This window comes from Haliaeetus albicilla, chromosome Z (assembly GCF_947461875.1).
Source record: "Haliaeetus albicilla chromosome Z, bHalAlb1.1, whole genome shotgun sequence".
NCBI lineage: Eukaryota > Metazoa > Chordata > Aves > Accipitriformes > Accipitridae > Haliaeetus > Haliaeetus albicilla.
This window is the reverse complement of record NC_091516.1, coordinates 17,175,079-17,198,995: the sequence shown is the minus strand read 5'-3', so window position 1 is coordinate 17,198,995 and position 23,917 is coordinate 17,175,079. Positions and strand designations below refer to the sequence as shown.

Below are 23,917 nucleotides of genomic sequence, written 5' to 3'. Positions count from 1 at the left end.
ATTGATTTGGTTTCCTTCCTATTTGTACCAAATAAAAAGCACCAAAATGAATAAAATCATTGGTAATGTATATTCTCTGCTACTGACTGGTTATGGCCTTCTTAATCCTCATCTTTTTAGCAGCTGAGCTGTGCCTAGCTTGTCTCTTGGAGTTCCATTCATAGTCAAACTAGACAACGGCAATCCTTTTTTCCTCTCCTCCATGTACTTAATGCAGCTCATAAAGTCCTATAGTGAGAAGGATCCCCTGCAAGACAAGTTAATGTGGCAGCTTCACCTTTGACTTAAACTGATTTTATGATCTAGTCTGTAATGTACTGCTCCATTTTTAATATTAATTTCTGAAAATCTTAAATAATGCAGGATGTCTTTCTGCCTGCTTATAACTCCTTGTTCCTTTGTTTCAACAGATGGATGAGGCATTGTACGCTGCCCTCAGAAGAGGGCTGGAGCCTTTCCACAAGCCCCAGACTCTCTGGCAGGGACTCATTCTTCAAAGAGCACCTAATGATGTTGCTGCAGGCCTTATGGAAGCCTCCCAGAATTACTGTGCTTTTTTTTGGTTGCCTTACATGAGCAGTGGGGCTTTTGCATGTCTTGCTTGTGCCATGCAATTGCTTCTGATTGCTACGGATTTGGGTTGGGTTCCTTCCTGTGATCTATGGTCAACACAAAAGAGACTGAAAGTTTATCTAAGGGTATGGGATGACAAAGACAAAACTGGGAGATAGCCCAGGCTACCACCTCACAGTGCATTCACCACTCTGCAGTTACTGCCCACAACAGGCTCTTCGACACCAGGGAACTCAGGGTTGCTCATCCCTCTTTGGTTACCCACCTTGTGCTCCTCTATGCTACTGACATTATTTCAGAGCATCAAGAGTCTTCCAAAAAAACCTAAAAAGGGAAGGGTAGCCAAAGGGGAAGGTGCCATATGTCTAGGTGCACCAAAGGCACTGGAATATTCTCTAATGATGATTAGCTTTCCCATGCCAGACCCATGGCTCAGCCCCATCTCCTGAGGCAGAGTCTGAAGCATCACTTCCTCCCCATGGGGAGAACAGAATGGGCTCACTGAAAAGAATGAATTGACTTACACAAGTTGTGGTTATTTCTATTCTTCACTGATTCATTAATGTGACTGTTAAGCTCTAAATGACCAGGCTGGCTGCTTGAATTCCTCCCATTCCGAAATAATTTAAAGGCAGATTCTTTTCTCAGTTGTCCCTACAGTACCATGTAAAAAAGTGCCACAATGTGTTTGTTAAATTAACTAACTGCTACTGAAGTGTCAAACAACGAGGAGAAGAACAAAATAAATGTCAGGTCTAATTGTTAATGCTGATTTATTTCACAGCCACTTGCACAGGCCATACTTTGAAGTGGATCCTTTTAAGTGCTGAACACCAGATGAAAGTGTTGGGGTAGCTCCTAGCGAAAGTCATGTCAGAGTAAACTACGTTTATACATGGAGCACTAAACAGTCTCCTGCTAGAGATTCTCACTGGTCAACATGGGACCTCCAGGTAGTGTCATATAACTGGGAATGCCTGTTGCTCGCATGTGACCTTTGGGTTACGAAGACAGCTAACAAAATTTTAGTCCTCAGCAGTTGGTGGCTATTTGCATCTGGCACCTAAGATGGTGAAAAATGGCTTTTTTGAATGGTTTTTCTCTCAAGTGGATGCGCTATATCAAATATTGAAATGCAGTTCTCATGACACCATTTGAATTATGCTCTCTGTAAATACGCAGCTTTAAAGCTTTTCTTTCTCTGTGTTCACTTACATAAATTACACCAGCAGTGGAAGCTGCCAAAGAAGAAAAAGGGGTAGGAAGAGCTAGCTGTTTCTCTATGCATAGGTCATTTTACAATCTGCCAGCTACCCACTTCCGTCCAAGCAATTGTTCAAACTCTGTTTCTGAGGCAAGATAATACATATATTACAATTAAAAAATTGCCAGGTTTTACCTGGTAGCAGGAAATTTATAATCTGTAGGGATCACAACCAACAACTTAGAGATAAATTCTATGGACACCACCCCCCAGTTACTTTGTTCTATTCTTCAATCAAAAAATGTCGGGGGGGGGGGGGGTTGGATGTTGTTTAATTAAAGAATAACCGATGTTTCTTCTTGGAAAATCAGAATGACCAAATTGCTCCTCCATCAATAGTTGCACATGTAAGTTGAATTGTACTGAGGCTTTATTAAGAGTCATTATTTGGAAAAGGTCCATAGGATGAACTTCTTTTACCACTAGAGGCACAAGCTGAAACTTAGAAACTCACAATATTTGTCACACAGTGGGAATGTTTTCACCAGGGAGTAAAGAAGTTTCAAGCATCGTTTAACTTGCAGACTGCAAGAGCCTGAAGCAGAAATACATACTGAAGTATAAAGTTCTTGAGCTATTCATTTCAGCTGGAATTGGAGAAAAATGTTTTGTTATTCATCTGATTCTTCTAATCCTCTGCAGAGATTATACTTTCCAGTGACACTACAGCAGGCAACACCATTGTCACATTAGGAGGACAAATCAAGTTCCTCAAGCACCAGGTCTTTTGACCAGCCATTGAGAAGCCATGCTTCTACCTTGGTGAAGTTTTCTTTACCTGGCCAGTTAGAGCTGCAAAAATAGGATTGAAGGATCACAAGGGAAACCCCACTGACACAAGTGGACTAGTGTCAACCAACATAGATAACCAAGAGGTGGAAAACGGCATCATGTGACAGGCATGAACTTAAACTTGCTGCCAGTGATTGGCGTGCTCAAATGGCTGTGCCAAAACCATTCTCTGCAAAGGTGGTATGAATGTTTGCTGCTGCCTGTCCTCCAATTTATCTGCCACAGGAACTCTCATCTACAGGGGCAATATTTACCTCCAGTTTGAGAAAAATTTATATTTGTTGTCAAAACAGCAACATTTTGCAAGGCTGATCAATGCCTTTGTTTCCTCAATATTCAAACAAATCACAGAATCATAGGATCCTGTTCAGACTGGTGGGGACCTGGGGAGGTCTCCAGTCACAGCCCATGCCCACAGCAGGTGCAGTTGTGGGCTCAGACTGGGCTGCTCAGGGCTTCACCCAGTCGTGGTGACTGGTGGCCCAACCTTCCTGGGCCATGTCCCCACCGCTGGGCTGTCCTTGTGGGGAAAAGGCTTCTCACTATCTCCAGACTGAGACCCTCATATTTCAGCTTGTGCTGCTGCCTCTCACCCTCCCACCACGCACTTCTGAGAAAAGTCCAGCTGAGCCTCCTCCATCCCCTCCTGTTGGTGCTAAGGATGCTGCTGGGTGCCCCCAAAGCTGTCTCTTCTCCCAGCTGAACCAGCCCTGGTCCCACAGCCTCTCCACCCAGGCCAAGGGACCCAGCCCAGGACCACCTTGCTGGTTGTTTGCTGAACTTGGCCATGAGTTGTGTTAACAGATAAAGACATTTTGCAGAAAATAAACCGCTTTTATCAACATCTTTTCTCTGTTGGAGACCCAAAACCAGATGCAGTGCCCAGATCTAGTCTGATGAGCATTGCGCAGAGTGGACAGTCCCTGCCCTCCCCTGGCTTTCAGAGCCACGTCCTGCCCACACTGCCACCACGGGTACTGCTGTCCCATGTTGCTGCCCGGCCCCAGCCTGCATCCCTGCAGGCCTCTCCCTTCCCAGGGCAGGCCTTGGCCTTTGCCCTTGCTGAATTTCATTGGGTCCCTGTCAGCCCCTTCTTCCTACCTGTGCAAGGCCCCCCAAGGCAGCAGCTCCGCCTTTGAGTGCATTCAGTGGTTCTGCCCCCACCACCTACTTGGTGTCCTCTACAAATTTAATGACTGTGTCTCCACATGCTTCTCAGGGGTCCTGATAAAGATGTTGAACAGAATTCATCCCAGGATAGACCCTGTGGGACCTCACTTGTTACCCACCTCCAGGTAGAGCACAACCCCTTGAGCACAACCCTCAGACCTCAAGTATCCAACCAGTTTTTACCCATCTAGTTGTCCTCCCATGCGGGCTGTAATGTCCCAATTTGGACACAAAAATATTGTGAAAGACAGTGTTGAAAGCCTAAAGGCAAGCAGGTTGGTAGGGCATGATCAGCCCTTGGTAACTCTATGCAGACTGTTTCTGATGTGTCCATCACTCCGTGTGGAGTTGCTTCATATGATTGAGTACATCCATCAGATTTTACCACAGTGATACCACTTGGGGGGATAAGTAGCTAAAGCCCAAATTAAGAACACTAGAACTTTTCCTTAAGTAACTTATTTGGTGAGGGGCGGTTATCTAAGTCCCCATGAGACACAGCTTTCTAAGCACCTTTGCAATCTAGGTCTGAGATGAATGAACAACCTCTTATGAGTTCATGAGCTAAAAACTGCAACCACAATACCATATGCAACTACCAAATCACAGGCTAACTTTCTTGAATTAGAAAGTCGAAGTTTTAAGGGACAGGTGAGTTTTTATATATTTAAGGGTCAAAAAAAAGGAATAAGCAATGAGCTGTCCAAACAAAATCACCAATTCTCACTTGCAGACATCCACAAAAGGGACCTTATAGCAGGCAGCACTGCTTCTGGATTATGGCATTTGGTGTATTCAATGATCAGTCTTTCCAAGAGACCTTTCAACAATAAATACTTTCAATTGGAGGGAAAAAACTGCTCTGAACATTAGGTTAATCCTTTCAAGTTGCTATCCAACTATTTGAGCTTTAAATCTATGCACTGACAGTACAGTAAAACATTTCTATTTCCACATATTTTGAAGTTTGACTCCACGAACACATGTCTAGAGAATGTGGGGAAAAAGGACCTGAAAACAGCTTAGTTTTTCTACAGAGGACATCTCCACAGCAAAAAAATATTTCTACTAAATATTGGTTTTTACCAGTCATTTGCCTCAATTTAGTGCTTAGTGTTTCCTATGTTAAGCAATTCATTATAGACCTAAAAGTGTCTTAGTTAAATCAGCCTTCAGTAGTCTGTTCAGGTTGTGGTGCTTGGTTTTTTCCATGTACGATATGAAGCATTTTCCATTGCTTGACAGAGGCATGTAAGTGTCCTGACCAGGGCTGTGCAAGGGAGAATTAAGACCATCATCCTTTCACAGGCAGTCTTTATTGTGGATGTTCAACAGCCTAGATATTCAGCAGCCTAACTATAATTTCACAGCCTCTCTGCCCCTCCCCTGCTCTTAAGACTTTTTCCACTTGACATGGGCAAATTGTGAAGCTTTTTCAGTAGGAAAAAAGCAAAAACCAGCAAGCCAGGACTGTATTAAGTTGGCTTCTGCACTTCAACAGAGTAGACCTCTTCAAGCAGACCTTCTTCCAATAAGTGACAGTACCAACCATTGTTGTGAGCCAGCTCTGAGGAGGAATAGGAGCATGTTTCTTCACAGACATGTTGTGGCATATCTACAGAATGTAGTGGCAGGTCTTCACTTGTATCCAATGTTATGGAGTGAAGAGTGCTTCTGTAGCTGTAAGCTTTTTTCCTTTACCTGAGGTCTCCCATCCTATTTCTTCCAGCCTGAGTCCTTGTCTCTGTCCCTCTTCCCTAATCTAGCAAGATTCAGCACTTACATAAAAATTAATAACTGGATCTTCACTGGTCCAGCAAAGATCTGATGGGGGGCAGGGAAGGGGGCTGGCAGGCGGGGGGAGGTATGTCCATTAAAAATATAAGCAAATACAAACCAGGGTGTTAAAAGGCACACTACAGCTATCTGTAAAGGAATGATGTGGGGAAGGGGAAGAAGTGAATCACATCAGCAACTTCAATTCCTTTTATGTTAATTTTCCTCTATTTTTGCTGGCAGTGTAGATATTTTACATTATTGCTCAGAGGCAGATCAAATAGGAGGCAGAAAAGAATGTGGCAACAAAGGGACAGTATTAAGAGAAATCTGAGTATTTGTAAGGGAGAGAAAGAGCCAGTTTCAAAACCAGCTTTGCACTCACACTGGCTAGCAGACACTGAAAAGAAATAGCAGGTATTTAGAACCAGAGGGCTTTGCATTCAGCTAGGAAACAAAAAATTATGCCATTACCTTGAATACTACTTCAATAACCAACTAAAGCCATATTTATATATCTATTAGCAGCAAGTTCTTTGAGAGGAATACAAAGTGAACTTAACAGTGAAACCTGCCCAAACAGGTCATTAATGTCCCATTGCTCTGTGGGCCTGCGAGACTGCAGCAGGAGCTGAAACAAGAATGATCTCTGAGAATTCATTTAGTGGCCACCAGCACAGCCACAGGTGGCTGCTGTAGGAGCGCTTAGTACAGCTATACCAACTTCATTAGTTGCCAGAAGTCACATGACAGAGCAATAAAACAGAATCAAACACTTGCAGATGGCAGGGGAAAAAAATTGTTCAAAGATAGTAGGGCATTTGTCTATGCAAGTTGGATCTGCTTTTACAGAAGGAATCCCTGACTACTCTCCAAGCCTGCTGTGGAAGTAAACAACAATTTCATAATACAAAAATGAAGAGGGGCAGGGCAGAATAAACCTAGTGAGATTAAGAGCCAAAACAACATCTGCAACTACGTACAGGCCATCTTATATCATCTGCTGCTGCCTAATATTCCTCACTTGTCTTCCCTCTGGCTATTTGATCCTCCCTCTGGCTATTTGAAGGCAGAGAAGTTCTACCTAGTCAAGTTTTAAGTCTCCTACAGGCTTCAGAAACTACTTTTGTGTGCCTAGGTACTGTTCTGACAACTTTGTTCAGCACATTGGACTACAGTCAGAACACAAGTTCCCAGAGCCTACTGTTTCTGTAAGAACTAACTCAGGTTCACAAAATAGATTTAAGTTGCTACTTCAACTGAATGTTAATCCCAGGAAGAAGTGTCTGTACTGACATACTCCATATGTCGCTTGGTATGATACTGGTGACAGCAATGAACTTTAGCAAAAAAGTAGAGCTGTACACCTTTTGTATGAAGGCTAAAAAGGCAGAGCATTTTGCCTTTATTTAGCTGCCATGCAAATTTATAACTGAGAATTATGTTTTAGGTTTTGTCACTTTTCAACACAAATACTGTGTAGTATCCTGAGTTAGACACCTAACAGAATTCAACCTTTTCAATCCAATAACTAATAATCCTTACATATTAGGTAGGTATGAAAGGCACTTTATCCCAGAAAGTATTCAGCAAAACAGATACAGTATTCTTGGCCAGAAACTTCAGAGGTCTCCTTACATCCTAATCTTTGCAAGACGTTTTAGTCCACATGCATCCCAGATACTGAAAATGTCTACAGGCAGACAAGAGTTGCCAGGGATAGCTGCCTAGAAGCTTCAACTCCCCAAAGAGTAGCAAGCTTGCTAGAAACAACTTATTTAAATCTGCAGAAGTTGGCAGCTGTCCTCATCTGTCAAGAAAGGAGCCCACAATACACAGAAGACTGTTAAGAGAACAGACCCCAGCTCTAACTGCAGTGAGAACAGGCACTAGAACCAAGACCAGGAACTGATCCAAGTTCTGACTCGAATTTTATTGTTACTATTTTAGAGACATGAGTGATTGAGAATGATTTAACAAGTCATCACTAAAGCATAGCCAGGACATTTTTGCTTCTTCCAAACTGTCTTCGCCTTGAACCTGCATCCAATCAGAAGTAATTTCTTCTTCACCTTGAAGGGGGAAGTATTAGCAACATTGAAGTAGGACCTCATGCTACAGTAGTTATGGGGTGGCAGTTCAAGGCCAAGGTCCTGCAGTATCAGGGGAGAAACCATGACTTTATCCCAGAAACGCAATTTGTCATTAAGGAAGTGACTTAGTGGCTAGAGAAGGTACCTTTTACTCAGTTGGAGACTACCAAGTAGTTATGCCATAAAGATCAAAAGCTTCCTCTTTCTTTACTCCAAATTTGATCACAGAGCAAAATACCTGAAGACCACAGAACCTGCAAGTTAATTCAATCTTTATCCTTCTCTACTGCATGAATGAACTGTACATGTACAGCGGATAAGGAACACACTTGGTGCTACTAAAATTAGCACTCAAGTAGTATGGTACTAAACAGTTATCATCAAAATGAGTATCTCCTTCTCAGATGCAGAACAGTTGTACAATTTATTTTTCATTCCTATGGTTACCAAAGAGAAAGGCTCCAGCACTTCAAGTGGTCAGTGTCTTAGAGCCATTACAGTGAATTTAGTTCCCACAGGGAAAGGGACACTATCTCATTGGTGCTTATTGCAGGGGACTTCTGTCATTACAGATGTAGCAACAGGGGCTTTTCAGCACTGAGACTCCAGGAGCAGGCTGCTGTGATTAGCTGCCAAGTCACAAGCTCTGTTATTCCTTTGTACCAGTGTAGCAGCTACCAAGATGCAACTTGCACTAGCTTTACCATGAAGAATAACTGCTAATAGCTTGACACTACTGTGAGCTCATGCATAACATCCTTTGCAAGGACCTTACACTTACCTAGCAGACAATGCTTTGACCTGTACCCATGTAGCATCTCTGTCAATGGTACCTCTTAAGAGCTTGCAAGAGTAGTTGAGTATTTTTAGCCACTGTCAGTCCTAACTTAGGAGTCCAGCTGGACTCCTATGAAAGGAGACCCAATCAGTCCAGTACTGTGCAGACTATTAGTCTCAAGTACAATCCTCAGTCACCTGGCAGATGAGTACTGTCTTAGCAGTCTGGAACTTCAGAAATACTTCATGTTCTGGCTGGCAGTAGTGTAGCCCACTAAAGCTTCTAACTTAGGAGACACTCTATTTTGCTTCAGTGCTAACAAAAATGGAGACCAACAGTTTAACTGCTTTTTTTTTTTTTATTTTTCCCCTTCTCTGCATTTAAGATTTACAGTGGTTTCTTAAAAGAGCATTCATACCTGTATACCTCTAAGAGATAACAGACAAGATTGTTTCAATCATACATATAAAATCACTTATGTTTACAAATTTTTGGCAATCATAGTAACCCGTTTTTTCCTATTGCCATTGCCCCAATCATTGAAAAAGACAGTGTACAACAATTTATATTTGAAGTATTTCAAAGTGCTTGATAGTGATTTTCCAAGAATAATATTTACAAGTGGCCTATACATATATGTACAGGTGTTACAAGTTGTGGCTGGAATATGGCTTTCTATGGAAAGTGCTTTATATTTGGTCAGTGGTGTTACTGACTGACAATCCAAGGGTTACAGATAAAACGGTAACCACTAAAAGCTGAATTGTTGTGGACAGCTATTTACAGAGTTTGTTGTTAAGCTGTATAAAACAGCTATTTACGTAAGTGTTCCATACATACAGAAAGTATCTTCTTTCTTCCAAGAATGGAGGAAGTCTTTCAGCCACAAACCTGGTTACTATCCCCAAAGAGTGTAAAACACAAGTAAACCGGAAAAAGATTCCTGATCCAGTGCTCACGCCATATCATCATCTGTGCTTACAACAGATATCTGTACAAAATAAGTACAAGTTAGCTACAATTATACTAATAAAAGATGCAAAACAAGGCATATCATCACTACATGGCAGTTTGAAATGGGCTAGTTCTGCAGGCTGGTGACCACATTCAGTACCAATTACTCCATCCCAGGTATAGGACAGTAGTTGCCTACTACTACTTTAACCTTGATTAAAAAGGACAAGTTCTCAGCTGATTCAGCCCAGTGGTTTGGCTGCAGCCAGCAGCTTTCAGGTTTAGGGGAGGTTTCTGCTCTTAAGTCAGGTATCATTTGACAGTCTTTATGTCTACTCTAAGGGTTAACCTCAGACACGTCAATAGCTTTACTTACTGCAGGGTAGGTGTGTCCTACTGAACTGCTGTGTCTTCCAATATCAATTGTGATGTCCTCTTCTGTAGTTTTCAGGTAGACAGGATTATCAAAATTCATGCTTTTCATGTTCTTGTGCTGCCAGTTATGCCACATGAAGTAGCCAGCCATTGCAGCCATCATCAGCAACACTTCAGAGAGAGAAACAGATTGCAAGTATGGAGTAAGGTCAAGTCAAGCTCTTAAAGAGTGGCTTGCCCCACCACAAGGGGTCCCAAAAGCTAGTGAATGCTGTACTCACAGACAGGAAGAACAGACCAAGCTGCTGATGTTCCTCCAGCTATAACAATTCCAGATGTTGTACCACTCCTGTTGAATCCTGCATGAGAATTTGAAGTAGTGAGCTTGCTTACTGACAGGCTGGCAGACTGTCAGATGCAAGCACTTCCCAAGCCCAGAAGCTGCTATCATATATTGGCTTCTCAGTAACACACTGCAAGAACAGCCTAAACAGGCTTAATTCTTTATTAGGAGAAAGCTTTTCTTATTGCTTGCCTTCTCTGAGCACTTCTGGGATTTCATGGAACCTGTAGGTTCCACACTGTCATAAGTGAACTAGTTCTGTTCATCACATGCTCCAGCTGTTGTACTTGTACTACATACATGACCTGGCCTGTGTTCTCTACCTGCATGCAAAGGAGAAAACTTCACATAGGCTAGTGGGTCAGTTTGCATTTAATTTCTCTAATGTTCAGCAGTCTGAGTTATTGGGACCAGTACCTCCAGGAACTAGTCCAACAGTTGGAGATTTTTCTGTTGTGCTGGTATCTTTAGCCTCAGTGTAAGCCACAGTTGTTCCAGTACCTGAAACTAATTATAGATCAAGAACCCAGTTAATCCTGAAGTTCTGCAATGGCTTAGCTATGAGAGCCATGGTAGTGAATGTTTAGCAGATGGCAGAATGATCATGCAGCTTGTTAGCTTTATTGGAAACACTGACATTAGTGATTTCATTAGCATACACTCAGCTGAGGGGTTTTGATAAAAAAATTCCAAGAATAACGCTAGACAGTTAATCAGGCATGAATTACAGGTATTTAGAGTCATGACAACAGTAAGCCACCTCAGGTTTTCTGAGTGAGATTTCAGTTCTAGAAGTTTACTGGTTAGCTACTGTCTTTGATACCTATGGCAACCCTTTAGAGCAGCCAACTGAGGGCAGCGTCCTTGCTTTCAGTGCTTTAACTGTGGCAGTCAGAATCAACATGCAATATAGTAAGTGGCACCTTGGAGTTTCTAGTTCCACTCCACTAGACAAACAAGCCTGCAATACAGTCAGTGCTCAGGGTAGTAGCAGCAGCCTGTTAGTGTGGACCACGAAAGGAGGTCCAAACAAACTTCCTTGGCCAGCAAGACTAGCCTATCAGCTTTTCAATGCTGTGTATTCACACAGTGTAGAGCCATGCTGGTTTATATCCCTTGTTTTATAAGAAAGGGGCTTGGTATGTTATGTGCATGTGCTTGCTATCCGAAGAAAGCCATGGAGGTACAAGGTCTTGTTGCAAATGATGACGATGCAGAAGCCAAGCATGGGCTTTGAACAGCACCTGCTAACTTTTGAGGGCCAGCTTAATGCATGCTAGAAGACTACCCCCTCCAAGATTAATTACATCAGATTAACTCATGCAATGCTGTCAGCCTATACTGCCATATTTGCCTCTAACAGATTCAGCATTCCTACTCCTTCCCCATCCATCCTGGAAAAGATTTCAGTCATGTTACCATACCTGCACATCTCAGACCATCCTCCTGCAAGAAGTATCCAACAGGACATGCACAGGTGTACTTTGGAGAGTGTTCATTTATCTGAGGAGCAGGCAGGCACAGGTAGCTACAGCCTCCGTTTGCCACATTCTCTTCACACCAGTTCCTGCCTGTTGGTACAGCAATTGACATGAATAAGCCTTCATACTCCACATGTATAGCATAATTATTTGGTCAGTAATTGCTCTACTAGAGTTACTTGTCTCTGCAGTTACAGATTTGTTTCTGCTCTGCCTAAGAAAGAGCAACTGCAACTAGACCTTCTCTCAATCCCAGTGGGGGTGCCTATATTAGAAGCTCCAAGCACTCCAAGTAGAAGTGAAGTAGGCAGCTACGCAGGGAAGGGATACCATTTGCCACCAACAAAGCAGAGCAGGCTTCTTACAAGTATACACTGACATAACTATAAACTGTATTAGAGTTACCTGAAGGCTGAACAAGTTCATGATACACAATGATGTCCTGTGCATCATTGAGGTTGTTCACTAGGGTAACCAATTCAGATCCAGTAAATTTGTTGGCACCATAGACTGCCTCATTCTCTCCATCAATCCAGTACACACGGTCCTAGAAGACAGTCATTACATCCCATTACCTCTGTGTTGCTACCAGCACTGTAATTCCTAGCCACATACTAGCAAGAAAAGGATCTCTAACAATTACTACAGGAAGTCATTCTTACCTCAAATATTGTTAGAGCAAGAGGATGAGGAAGGAACATATGAGACTTCAGCACAATTCTACGGTCCTGACCATTAAAGTCCACACTTGACAGCATATGTAGTTTAGAATCAAGCCAGTACAGACGGCTTTTTACAAGATCTAGGAGGAAAAAAACCTAAATGTATTTACTATCTACACAGAGAAAACCTCCAAAGCCTCCTGCAGAAGTTGAAACACCCAAGGTTCAAGAATAGTTGCAGTGTTGCTCTAGTTTCTTACCACACTGGGATGCAGAAGGCTGTTGCAGTGCTTCCTAAGTGGCCTGTGCCTCAACTATAATATAGAGCAGTGCAAGAAAGGTTACCATTTCAGCATCTGAGAACTGCTATCTGTGCCTGGTGCAGTGTCTCCAGGCATGCAGGAACTTCCCATTCTCAGAAGCTGAAAGTAGTTCTCTGAAGGATGACCTTGGCTTTTGTAGCAAACAAATTGCTAAAGCTCCAGAATACCTCTGGCACAGAGACAAGTTCAACATACCTAGAGCAATTCCATTAGGCCACTGGATTTCTGTTGTCACAAGCTGCTGTCTGTCAAATCCATTCATTCCTGCTTTTTCAATTTTTGCTGGCTCACCCCAGTCTGACCAGTACATAAAGCTGTGAAGCAGAATTTATGTTGTATGATGCACTATAGTACTGTGTAGTATCACTCTTAATTATGACCAATAACTAACAAAGGCTAGCTAAGCCAGTTGTCAGGACATGAAGTAGCTGGTAGATCCGCTCTTTTAAGGGAACCAGGACAAATACTCACCCAGAGAGAGGATCTACAGCAATAGAAGCTGGCTCTCTCAGCTCAGAGAAAAACAAAACCTTTCTTTTTGTGCCATCTAGGCTAGCCACTGAAATGCTCTTTGCAGTTGAGTCAGACCAGTAGATGTTCTTATAAACCCAGTCAACAGCAATTCCTGCAGGGCTGTGTATGTTGTCCAGGATTCTGACATGTGTTCCAACTTTATCACGGGTATCAAGAGAGGCACTGGAAGACAAGAATTACTTGCTTTCAAACCCTTCCTCCACAGACACTACCACTTGGCATGCCTCAGCAAATACTGCGTACAGATCTCAAGCAGACAATGCAGAAGATGCACTTGTGACTTTCCACAGAGTGCCTTTTGTACAATTGTAGTAGCAGTTACTAGGAAGTGCAATAGGCTTACACACTGCTAGTTGTGGGAACTTGCATCTACTGTACTTTGTCTTCAGGACATCAGGAATCTAGTTTTCATCATCAGAGCCTAGAGAAGCAGCTTGGGTAAAAAGTGGGATGGTTTAGGGGAGCACCCTAGGGTTCAGAAGCTGAGTCCATTTACCTGAAGATTGCTCTTTGGCCAAAGTCAGCCCAGTAAAGCTTTTGCTTAGCAATATCAGCATCTAGAGCTACAGTGTTTCTTAGCTGCTCTACTAGCTGAATGTATTCTTTCCTCTCAAGGCCAATCTTCCTGATATCCCGGCGGTTGGTGAAAATTAGACATGGTTCTTTCCCTGTGAAAAGAGCATAAGTGTTTTCTGTAATTCTAGACATGCCATCACATACTGTTCTTTTATGACTAGTTTTAAAAGTCATCAGATTTAGTATTTGCCATTCCACACTTGCTAATGGATGCTGACAGAGGCCTTGGCTGTACCATACCTCATCCTTTTCTCCCTCCACAACTGCCCAGGGAGCAGACAAAAGCAGTTTATGTCAGGCAGCTTTAAGTACTGTATCACAGCATCATTCAAAGTGTTAGGAGTGTTCAGGTATGTACAAGTTATATTGATAACAGCACAACAACTAGTGTCAAAACCGCAATAGCATAAACAGTACAACACTTGCTACCTCATTTTAAAATGGGGATACGGAAGTCCTATGCCAATACTCACCCACTGCTTTGCACACCCCAGTAGCAAGATCCATCTGATAGCCACGGCTACATTCACATTTGTAGCCCCCTTTCAGGTTGATACAGATTTGACTACAGATACCAGGGTTCTGGCATTCATTGATATCTGTAAAGACAAGAATTTAATTTATTCTCATCTCCAATACCATCAGTAGGGTCCATGTTAACCTACTTCATACTTGCCTCCACAGGTTCTCCTGTCCAAAAGCTCAAACCCAGCTGGACAGTCACATTCATAGCCAATAACAAGATCTCTGCAGATATGAGAGCATCCACCATTGTTCACCAGACATTCATTTATGTCTAGAAAAGAAGAATTGGCCACCTGAGACAGGACACATATTTAGTCTTGAAGTCTTAGTCATGGAGTGCTTTACCAGACACCCATCCATTTTCTAATGATGTCTGCCACATCTGATAAACCACTCCGGCACTTGAAGTCACATGCAAGACACCCTCCTCAAATTCATACTTGCTCAGCTATCAGCTTATTACTTGTGTTACAAGTTGGCAGTAGCAGACAAAGATTGAGGTTCCTGGAAGTTTCAGAGTTTCTAATGCCTTCAAGTGCCTTCTGGCCATGGAGAAATCATCCCAATAGCCAGTTTGGCTAGGATAAAACTAGCCTATTGACTAGGTTGCTCTTGGCCATTTGTTTGCCACGAAGGAAGTGCAGATGGGCATTCCAGACTGACAGCTCAGAGTATCCAAGTATGTCTAGTGGTCAGCATTGTGTAATGAGTTTTTTCACTTACTACACTCCTTGAGAGGCTCATCACTCCAGTCTTTGCAGTCTCTCTGCTGGTTACACACTTTATTGACATCTATGCATTCTCCACTTCTGCACTTGAATTTGCCAGGTCCAGAGCACTGAATAACTGAGATAATGAAGATTGTGAGGGCAACCACCAGCTACAACAGGTATTCTGCAAATACTTTACTTTTGCTTAGGTCCACTTACCATTGTTACAACTTGCTTCATCAGTGCCATCCAGACAGTCTCTCACACCGTTGCACTGCCTGCTCCCATGGATGCAGTTCCCATCTTCACATCTGAACTGGTCTGGTCTGCAGGTCCGAGAAGCTGAGGACACAGCCGTTACATACTTAAACTCCTGAGGTCTGCTGAAGGAAAGAAAATAAAACAGAAGCCAACCAGCACATCCTAGAGAAGGACCAAGTTAACTTACGGCAGTTGACTTCATCACTTCCATCCTTGCAGTCAGGATCTCCATCACAGCGCCACTTTTTGTGGATACATTCACCTGAGCCGCATTGCACCTCACTGGCAGAGCACTTCACAGGAGGTGCAGGCTGGCGGCCACATTGCTCTAGAGATTCATCCGAGTAGTCAGGGCAGTCAGCATCATCATCACACACCCAGCTGATGGGGATGCAAGTGGAACTCTTGCACTGGAACTCATGAACTCCACAGGTAGGAGGTGCACACTCCAGCTCATCACTACCATCACTGCAGTCATCTTGACCATTGCAGACAAAGCTCTTGGAAATACACTGCCCACTGCTGCATGTGAACTCTGCTGGACTACAAGTTACATTGCCTGGAGTAACAGGAGTAAGAGAGATTAGCAGATTATCCCAAGGCGGCCGACTTTCATATGAAGGTGTTTTGCTTTGTAGATTCTTCATCAGCTGTTAGCTGACAGAAGATCAGCATCCTGTATAAGGCTCTAGGAGAACCTAACTGACCACCTACAGGATGCTTGAGCACCACACAGACTGTCCTCCTTGCCTTTGGATGGTATGAGTGAGCAGCATCAGTTTTGAGCTACTAAGTGAAAATAACCTCCTTGTGAAGCAGCTAGGCTGTTCTGCTTCAGCGTGCGAGCCTTTCAGAAAACAGGCTCAAACACTGTGAACCAGAGACAGAAGGTAAGAGAATTGCTAACTCTAGAGTACAGACTAAGATTAAAGTAGCCAGATGGTCAGCATGCACTGTAGTTTGAAATTGAAGTGTTTTGTGCTGGTGCCCAGGACGGCAGTGGCCCATTTGCCTGGAACACTGGGGATAACAGATCAAGATCTTGCACCAGTTGATCCTGTGGTATTAAGCACACCCACACAACTTACGCCAGTACAAATTATGCTGGTTTAATAGCAGTGTAGCTAGCAGCTCAGTATGCCCAGGCTGATAGTTTTATCAGCTTCATTAGAAATGCTGTTTGTAGATTTACTTCTCAGATTAAGGCACTTGGTTGCTCAGTAGGGCAGCAACTCCACAGAGACATAACGGAAGTCTGGAGATCTGTCTCATTAGCCCATCCAGGTAAGATAGCTCTGATGGAAGCCAGCCCTGTGGTTTTGGTTACAGCAAATTTGTCTCAGGACACATCAAACAACTCATACATATGCAAATTCATTAGAATAAGCCAGGAATGCTGCACTCTAATGCTGGCAGTGGCAGCTTCATTTGTGTACCAGCCTGAAGTTTGCCCCCAACACTTGAAACCTAGCTTCCCTAGTCTATGCTTTCAGACAAGCACATAGAATCCTCCAGGACAGGGCTATAAAGCAGATCAGCTGTGTCCTTGGCTACAAGTCACTACTACATTTTTAGGAGACTATTTGTTAATGTAAGCAGCAACTAGAGTTACCTGTGGAGAAACTCTGCAGAGAACAAGTTCTGATGGTTTGCCTGGCATGCAACTAAGCCTATGGCTATTACCAAAGTTAGCCAGAGACCAAAGACAGATGTTGAATAGCTTATATTGCTGTAGCTCTTAACTTAGCAGGACAGAGGAGTGTTAGAACAAGTCTGCTTTGTTAAGTGGGCTGCAATACAAGGTGATGTATGTTTAAGGAGATATTGACACTATGAGAAATTTATCTTCCCAGGTATACTGCCCAGCTAGCTCCTTTCCAGACAAGTCAATTTCAAATAGAGTTATGCAGCCACCGTTTCTTCCCTTACCACAATTCTCTTCATCTTCTTCACTGTCACAGTCTTTTTCACCATCACATTTCCAGGATACTGGGATACACTGGGTTGACTGAGGACCACAGCTGATTTCATTTACCCGGCATGTTCTCATATCTATTGAAAAAAGTTTAAGTTCAATTTAGGAGTTCTGAAATTTAAGAGCTACTGATCTTGGGTTTTAGCAGTTGTCCTGAAAGTTCAGACTGAGAGGCTTCAGCTCTGGACAAAGTTGCAGTTAATTAAATACCAGCATCCATCTAAGCTGACGGCCCCATCATGGAAGAGTTTACACTAGTTCATAGTCTTCAGCAAAAAAAATACTTCTGGCTCCTAACAGATTAGTATTTTAAGAATATTTTTGTAGTGGTAGTTTTGTGATTGCACACCAGTTACTGTAGAAGTTTGAGCTATAACACATAGTAGTAGGCAGGAATAATGCCAAAGTGCAGTAGGACTTGGGGCTGATGTATTCCTCAGTGTGGATCCTATCAATACAGAGAAATGAAGCTTCACAGATCTATATTCCTTGATTGGTTACCACACTTAAGACTGGGGTTGCCAACTGCGAGACCTCCAAGTCAAGCATTTGCACTTCTGCTTCCCACCCCCCAACATTCAGTCAGTCACTCAGCTCCTACACTAGCTCTGGTTATCTTGCAAAGTAGTTGTCTTGGAGGACCGTGATCACGTGGTGAACAGGCCACAGCAACGGTCAGGTCTGTCATGTTGTGCTTGCTGCTTCTGACTGTCAGTAAAACTTTGTACTTGCTATCTCTTACCAGAGACAAGTGCAGAGTCCCCACTCAGTTCTGCATCTTTTTAAGTAGTAAAAAGTCTTGTCAAGACCCCAGTGCGGCCAAAGCTAAGCTAGCACTTAGGAAGGTGCTCTCCAACACAAGTTCATCCTTCCTTTAGGAGGAGAGCCGGGCTGCACACAGGCAAGAAGTCAAAACACTACTCCCCACAGGCTTGCCTGCATCACAAGCCAGGCTCACTTACGACACAGTTCAGCACTCTCGTCAGACCCATCTTCACAGTCCGGATCCCCATCACACTGCCATCTGTTAGGCACACACTGACCGCTGATGCACACAAAATCAGATTCAGCACATGTCTTCTTCACTGCAAGGGAGAAGGACAGCCACTTGTTTAGAGACCAGAGCTTAGCTTGTTTGTCACAGCTAGAGATAAGCTGCCTTGCCCTAGGAAAGTAATGCAATATCCTTAGTTCTTGGATGTTTGGTGTCATCCTCCAGTCTAATGACAGTGCTGTTTAACACTTCCTAGAGAGTTATACTGTGCACAGAGAAACATTTATCTTCCTGTAAGCAGGCACTGAAGGACTGCTATTGTTAAGGGAGACTATGCTGCTAGAATAGCTGGTTCTTTGAACACACTTGAGTTAAAGTAAGCTCTATTGATATTAATATTCAGATTTTGAACTCTGAGTTTATTATGAAGGCATTTGATTTGCCATTACAGAAGCACAGTACTATGTAACCCTAAGGTAACAGTTTAGGCCTGCTTGAGCAGACTGGCAGTTCAGCTACACCAGTGTTGGATACTGAGTCCATTTTGCCTTGTCTCCAAGTATATCTTGTCATCCATCTTGGCCTCTATGTCTGCTTAAAGCAAAAGCTGGCAGCCAAAGCTAGAGTTAGTGTTTATAGGAGACACATCAGAATTTTTCACACATAAATCAGGGCATTTAACCATGGAATAGCCAACAGCTAAGTGCTAATAGCAGTTTCGGCTATGTCTTCAAGCAGCAACTGAGAACAGGCTTGCATTCTGTTCTTGACTGTCACCACCCTTGCAAATAAAGAGTTTTGGTCATGAGCTTTTTTCTTGGTCACCAATTCCAGGAGACTTTCATAGCACTCAGGAAAATTCAACTGCCTCAGATGTAAGGCATCAAGATAGTCCCCCCCATTGTTCTAGGGAATTTGTCCTCTACTCTGTATTCTGACTATCAGAAGTGCTGGACCTGATAAGGATCTCTCCAGCTATCCACTGTTAAGCCCCCCTGCCAATTAGCAAGTACTCCTACAGAGGTATTATTTATTTTGACTACTTACCACAAGCACTCTCATCACTGCCATCTGAGCAGTCTTCATCACCATCACATTTCCAGAGTAAAGGAATACAGCGTCCATTACTACATGGGAATTGGGATTCCTCACATTTTGTTCTTGCACCTTCAACAAAAAAAAGGAACCTAAGCCCTGATACTGTTTAGCAATACTTTCTTGCTTTCCCCCCTACTGCCGATCAAGAAGTTACCCAGCTTAATAAACAGCATAACATCAATATGAAACCAGATTTGAGCTCCAAATTTTCTATCATGAAAGTAGAGCCAGAAGTTTTCCTTCACAGTACAAATGCTGAGCTTAAGCACTATGACAGCCCACCTGCCAGACAACAGTAAACCACCAGTGTTCTTCTTACTGAGTTTTCCTTTTCAAGGCAGGGTCACGTTTGCAAGGCAGAGGGATGCATGCACACAGACTTCTGCTGTCCAGCGCCTAGCACTGCATTCGCAAAACTCCTCAAACTTTAAGCAAACTGGGTTTAGAATTGACTAATGTCAAGCTGGATTAGCATTTAAGTACTCTGCTGCTAAAACATTACAGCAGAATCCCCAAGTGTAAAGATAGCTTAGATATCTGCTCTGTAGTTGAACAAGTTTTCAGGATTTAAGTTACTCCTCAAACAAGGGCACCCAGAGACATTCCTTAGTATACACAAAAAGAAATGTGATTACTTATCTGGATCTTGCTTATTAAAGTTAGATCAAGTGTGATACTAAGAGAGCAAGATAATTTATCACTTCCTTCCAGAATCAAGTCTGTTGTCTCCCAACTGATAACAGTCTTGATTTATTAGTACGCTTGAGTAAGGTTCTGCTTTCTGCATGGTGGTTAGAGTTAAGAGTGCATTTTCCAGAGTATCTTCAGCTCTAAAACTGTATGACCCCATCCCTCAAGGGAATCTATTTTGTCTTGAAGCCATGTTCTAACTGTCACTAAAAGCAGCAGCCTGCTTCTTCAGCAGCTGAGCCAGAGCTGTTTCATGTAATGCATGCAGGCAAGTGTGCAAGCTCATGCATTAGTATTGGCTGCACATGTCTACAGCATGATGCAAGACTCCTGCTCCTCCTTGGTTTATTGCATCATTTAGTGGAGGTGCTTTGTCTTGGCATTCCAGGGCTCACAAAGGGCATCAAATTTTAGTAGAACATTACTTGTTATTTTATATCTTCTGTGTATGACAAGCAAAACGCAAGACAATTTCCAAGTGGAAGGAAGCTATTCAGCCATTTCACATTATATTGGCCAGCCATCAGGCACTAGGCAATGGCAAACTCTGGACAGAGTGTAAGTGAGGACAACGGGCAATTTTACCTGCTGAGTGTCTCATGTAAATTCATGCTAGAAGTAAAGGATTTGAAACAGCAGCTTATTGAACTCTGCTAATGTTTTAGCAGTCTTACTGGCTGAGTAAAATGCTTACTCACTTGTCAGACAGAGTAAAGCCATAACAACTTGTTTCATGGGAACTGTGTTCAAAGAGTGCCAAAAACTGAACATAAGTTCTTGTGCTCTCTATTTCCATCCCTCCTTCCCTTTTCAGGATGGGAGTTACACTAGCATGCACCTTCTAATAGCACGGTTTCATAAAGCTACTACTATTTGGTCAAGAGCTGTCAAACAAGTAGCTTGCCTTGTGCTAGAAAGCACACCCCAGCCAGCTTAGAGAGGGTGCAGAAGCCACAGCTAATGCTCCCTCCAAGCCTGACATCACCTTGTTGTCCAGTAACCTCTAACAGAAGCAGCCTTCTGCTTGCAAGCCCTGGTCACGCATTATTCCAGTTATTACTGTACTACCACCTAAAATATGAAACAAGTGACTCCTGCTAGTTTGGAGACACTCTTATCCAGGCTTTCAGAGTGAGAACAGTCAACCTTTCCCAAAATAGCATACTAGAGATATTAGACTAAGCCTGCCACTCAGGAGATCCCAAAATAACTCCACACTCCTCAGTTACTCTATTTCAAGCTAGAATAACCAGAAAAGGCTTGCTAAGACTTCTTAATACATTGTGACTTACAAACATTACATCACTTTGACCAAATGCTACAGGGAAGCTACAAACAAGGCTAAATGAAACAGGAACTGAGCTTGGAGTAACAGCTATAATTTTACAACTACAACAAGCCATTCCAAGAAGGTATCATCGCTTCTGCAGCTGATACCAAGTGAAATGTCACAACAACTACTTTTGTTAGCCCACAAACAAGTAAAGAACTGACAGCACCTAACACCCCCACAGGTGCACAAAGGTAAAGTTCATCATCTCTTGCTATTCCTGAAGATGTCTGCCAAACTCTACAGGCCACTTGGTGTGAGCTCCAGTTAAGATGACAGTTAGTTCCAGCCAGTAACTAACTGTGGTCCCCTGTCTTATACCTAGCACATTTCTCCAATGCCGGGTACCCATTTGGTCATGACACTACCAGTCTAAGCCACTGCTATTTGAAGCAACAGAGTCATATCTCAGTTGCAGCTTCAGTCACCAGACACTTAATTTTTAGATCAGCATCAATTAGCCACCAAGTCAAAGCTTCTCTTCACGCACTACTCATACACCAGAAGCACCTTCACACCTTTTCTCCTCCTTGGGATAAGGCTTAGGCAAAAGATGTAGAAAACCAGTAACTCCACAGCCTGTGACTGCTAACACGTGTTATTTCACTGTTCCGCAGGCAACTACTTACTAGAAGTCGGCTCATAAGCAGCAATGTGTGCAGGATGAAGGAGCACAGTTACAATGACTACCCAAGTTAAACTGCCTTTCTCCATACCTCTGCTGTCACTGTTTGTCTCAGCCCCTTAAGCAAGTTGTCAGATTACTTGTCTGGGCAGCCTCAAACATGTGACACTTGTGTGCTGTCATCTGACACCGAGTCCCAGAAAAGCTTGCAAAAGTGATTGGGAAACCTTGTGAGAGCTCATACAGGAACTAGCTTAGACTCCCCCCAGACCCTGGCAATTGCAGCTACTAGTAGGAGAGGGCTGGTGGGGCCACCAACTCAAACTGAGGGAAGAGTCAGGCTAACTTGGTGGACTAGAGTTGCCCTCCACTGCGTATCTCGTTACGATTTCCGACTACAGTGCACTAGCAGTTTCAGTGCCAGCCAGCTTGGTCCTTCATACTAGAGCCGTTTAATCCATGTCTGTTGTAGACCAGACACGGGAGCAATCCCGTCATGTACTGGGAATTGAGGAGGGGCTAGGCAGACGTTTCCCCTCTTCTTCCTCGTATGAGGGCCGGATGCAACAATCCCCTGCCTGGGCCCTGCGTGGCAGACCCAGTGTTCCGAACTACTGCACACCGTTAGGACTACAAGGTCCAACTACCTTTAAGCATACTTTGCCAACACAGCCAAGATCTGACACTTCGGCCTACTTTAGGGCACTAGTCAGGAGATTAAGAGCCATACAGCAACACAGACATCAACTACCCATCTCCCACCTAGAAGAGTAGCCTAGACCCCACCTCCTGAAGGAAGAAAGGAGTCAGCCAGCTGATTACTACCTCCACTCAAGAGGAAAATATTTTTAATTCACTATCCAATTGGCTTAATGTGCAGGTCTCTCTGCCGTAGGGGTAACCGCTTCTACGCTGAGAGGCAACCCTGGAGCTCGCCGCGAGCAGCACTACTAGCGAGAGCCCAGCCCGCAAGCAGGGCAAGATCCGGCGGTGGCAAGACTCAACCTTGCCACCAGGTGGAGACCCCTTTACGGTGGTTACCCCGGCCCTGAACTAGAGCCACGCCAGTGCTGCTGGATGCCACAAAGCCAAAGTTGCACAGTAGTTTGACAGCATCTCTAACGCCGCAGCCTGCCCAAGGGCCCCTCTTCCTTCCTCCACGACAAAGCCCCAGTCCCCCCCGCCCCGGTAAGCCCCAGGGACGCAGACCCTGCCCTCGGCACCGGGCACGGCCCAGGAAATCAGACCCTCCCGCGGCACCCGGGTCGCTGCCCGGAGAAGTGCTCCGCGGGGCGGGGAGGCCCCGCCGGGCAGGGGCTCAGGCCCACCCTCGCCGGCCCTGCGCGCCACAGGCGGCCCGGCGGGGAAGGCGGCGCCTCCGCCGACAAGAGGGGCGGCGGGGCAGACCCCGGCGGCAGCGCCCCCCTGCGCCCCCGGGAGCCCGGGCCCGCCCCGGCGGCCCCTCCGCGGAGCCCCGCTCCCCCCGGCGCAGAGGGCAGGCAGCGTGAGAGACAAAAGAAAAAAAAACCAACCAAAACCCACAAAGCCTAAATAAAACCAAACCCCAAACCCCCAAACAAAGCAAAACAAAAAAACCCCAAACCGAAAGGGCGGGGGGAGAAGAGACGGGGTGGGGAGGGGTAAGGCGGCGGGAGCAGCCCCGGCGGTGCGCGCCCCGGGCCCCCCGGGCCCCACACTCACCGTCGGCGGAGGCGCGCAGGCAGCTGAGAACGAGCAGCAGGCACAGCGCCCAGCAGCACGCGACCGCCCGCCGCCCCATACCGCGGCCGGGGGCGGCAGCCGCCACGGCGGTCAGGTCTCCGCGCTGCTGGTCCGACGGCATCACCGTAGCAGAAAGAGAGAGGGCAGGAGAAGGCGAGAGAGACGGGGGGAGAAGGCGCGGGAGAGAGCGACAGATAGCGTGAGGGAGAGGGCGGGCGAGCGCCGCGGCCGGAGAGGCGAGGAGAAGGAGTCGGACGCAGGCATGGAGGGGAAGGTGTCCCCGCGGCGCTCTT

At 44.5% G+C, this 23,917-nt stretch overlaps 1 protein-coding gene across 3 annotated transcripts; it reads right to left on the bottom strand.

The window, feature by feature from the left end:
- Positions 1-8,784: 8,784 nt before the first annotated feature.
- VLDLR (very low density lipoprotein receptor) lies at positions 8,785-23,745 on the bottom strand. Of its 3 annotated transcripts, XM_069777072.1 has the most exons (19): positions 23,604-23,745; positions 19,207-19,326; positions 18,128-18,250; positions 17,120-17,242; positions 15,378-15,749; positions 15,149-15,271; positions 14,943-15,065; positions 14,371-14,490; positions 14,168-14,293; positions 13,615-13,786; positions 13,056-13,280; positions 12,780-12,898; positions 12,262-12,401; positions 12,005-12,146; positions 11,543-11,689; positions 10,536-10,625; positions 10,057-10,134; positions 9,777-9,946; positions 8,785-9,437 (listed from the first exon to the last, which is right to left on the bottom strand). In XM_069777072.1, exons 1-19 carry the CDS (start codon positions 23,743-23,745, stop codon positions 9,402-9,404), a joined length of 2,691 nt encoding a protein of 896 aa, XP_069633173.1. In that variant the 3' UTR covers positions 8,785-9,401. The 3 variants fall into 3 exon arrangements, 2 of the variants coding, with proteins under 2 accessions (XP_069633173.1, XP_069633174.1); XM_069777073.1 differs by lacking the exon at positions 10,536-10,625; XR_011323350.1 differs by lacking the exons at positions 8,785-9,437; positions 9,777-9,946 and having other exon boundaries at positions 10,442-10,625.
- Between the last annotated feature and the right edge of the window lie 172 nt (positions 23,746-23,917).

What these genes read in the sequence shown, in the direction of transcription:
- VLDLR (XM_069777072.1), bottom strand. Translation starts at nt 23,745, where the DNA reads ATGCCGTCGGACCAGCAGCGCGGAGACCTGACCGCCGTGGCGGCTGCC. An exon ending in CAGTGATGAGAGTGCTTGTG is followed by an intron (nt 18,251 to 19,206) that starts GTAAGTAGTCAA and finishes TCTCCCTTGCAG; the next exon opens with TGAAGAAGACATGTGCTGAA. An exon ending in AGAAGATGAAGAGAATTGTG is followed by an intron (nt 15,750 to 17,119) that starts GTAAGGGAAGAA and finishes CTGTTACTCCAG; the next exon opens with GCAATGTAACTTGTAGTCCA.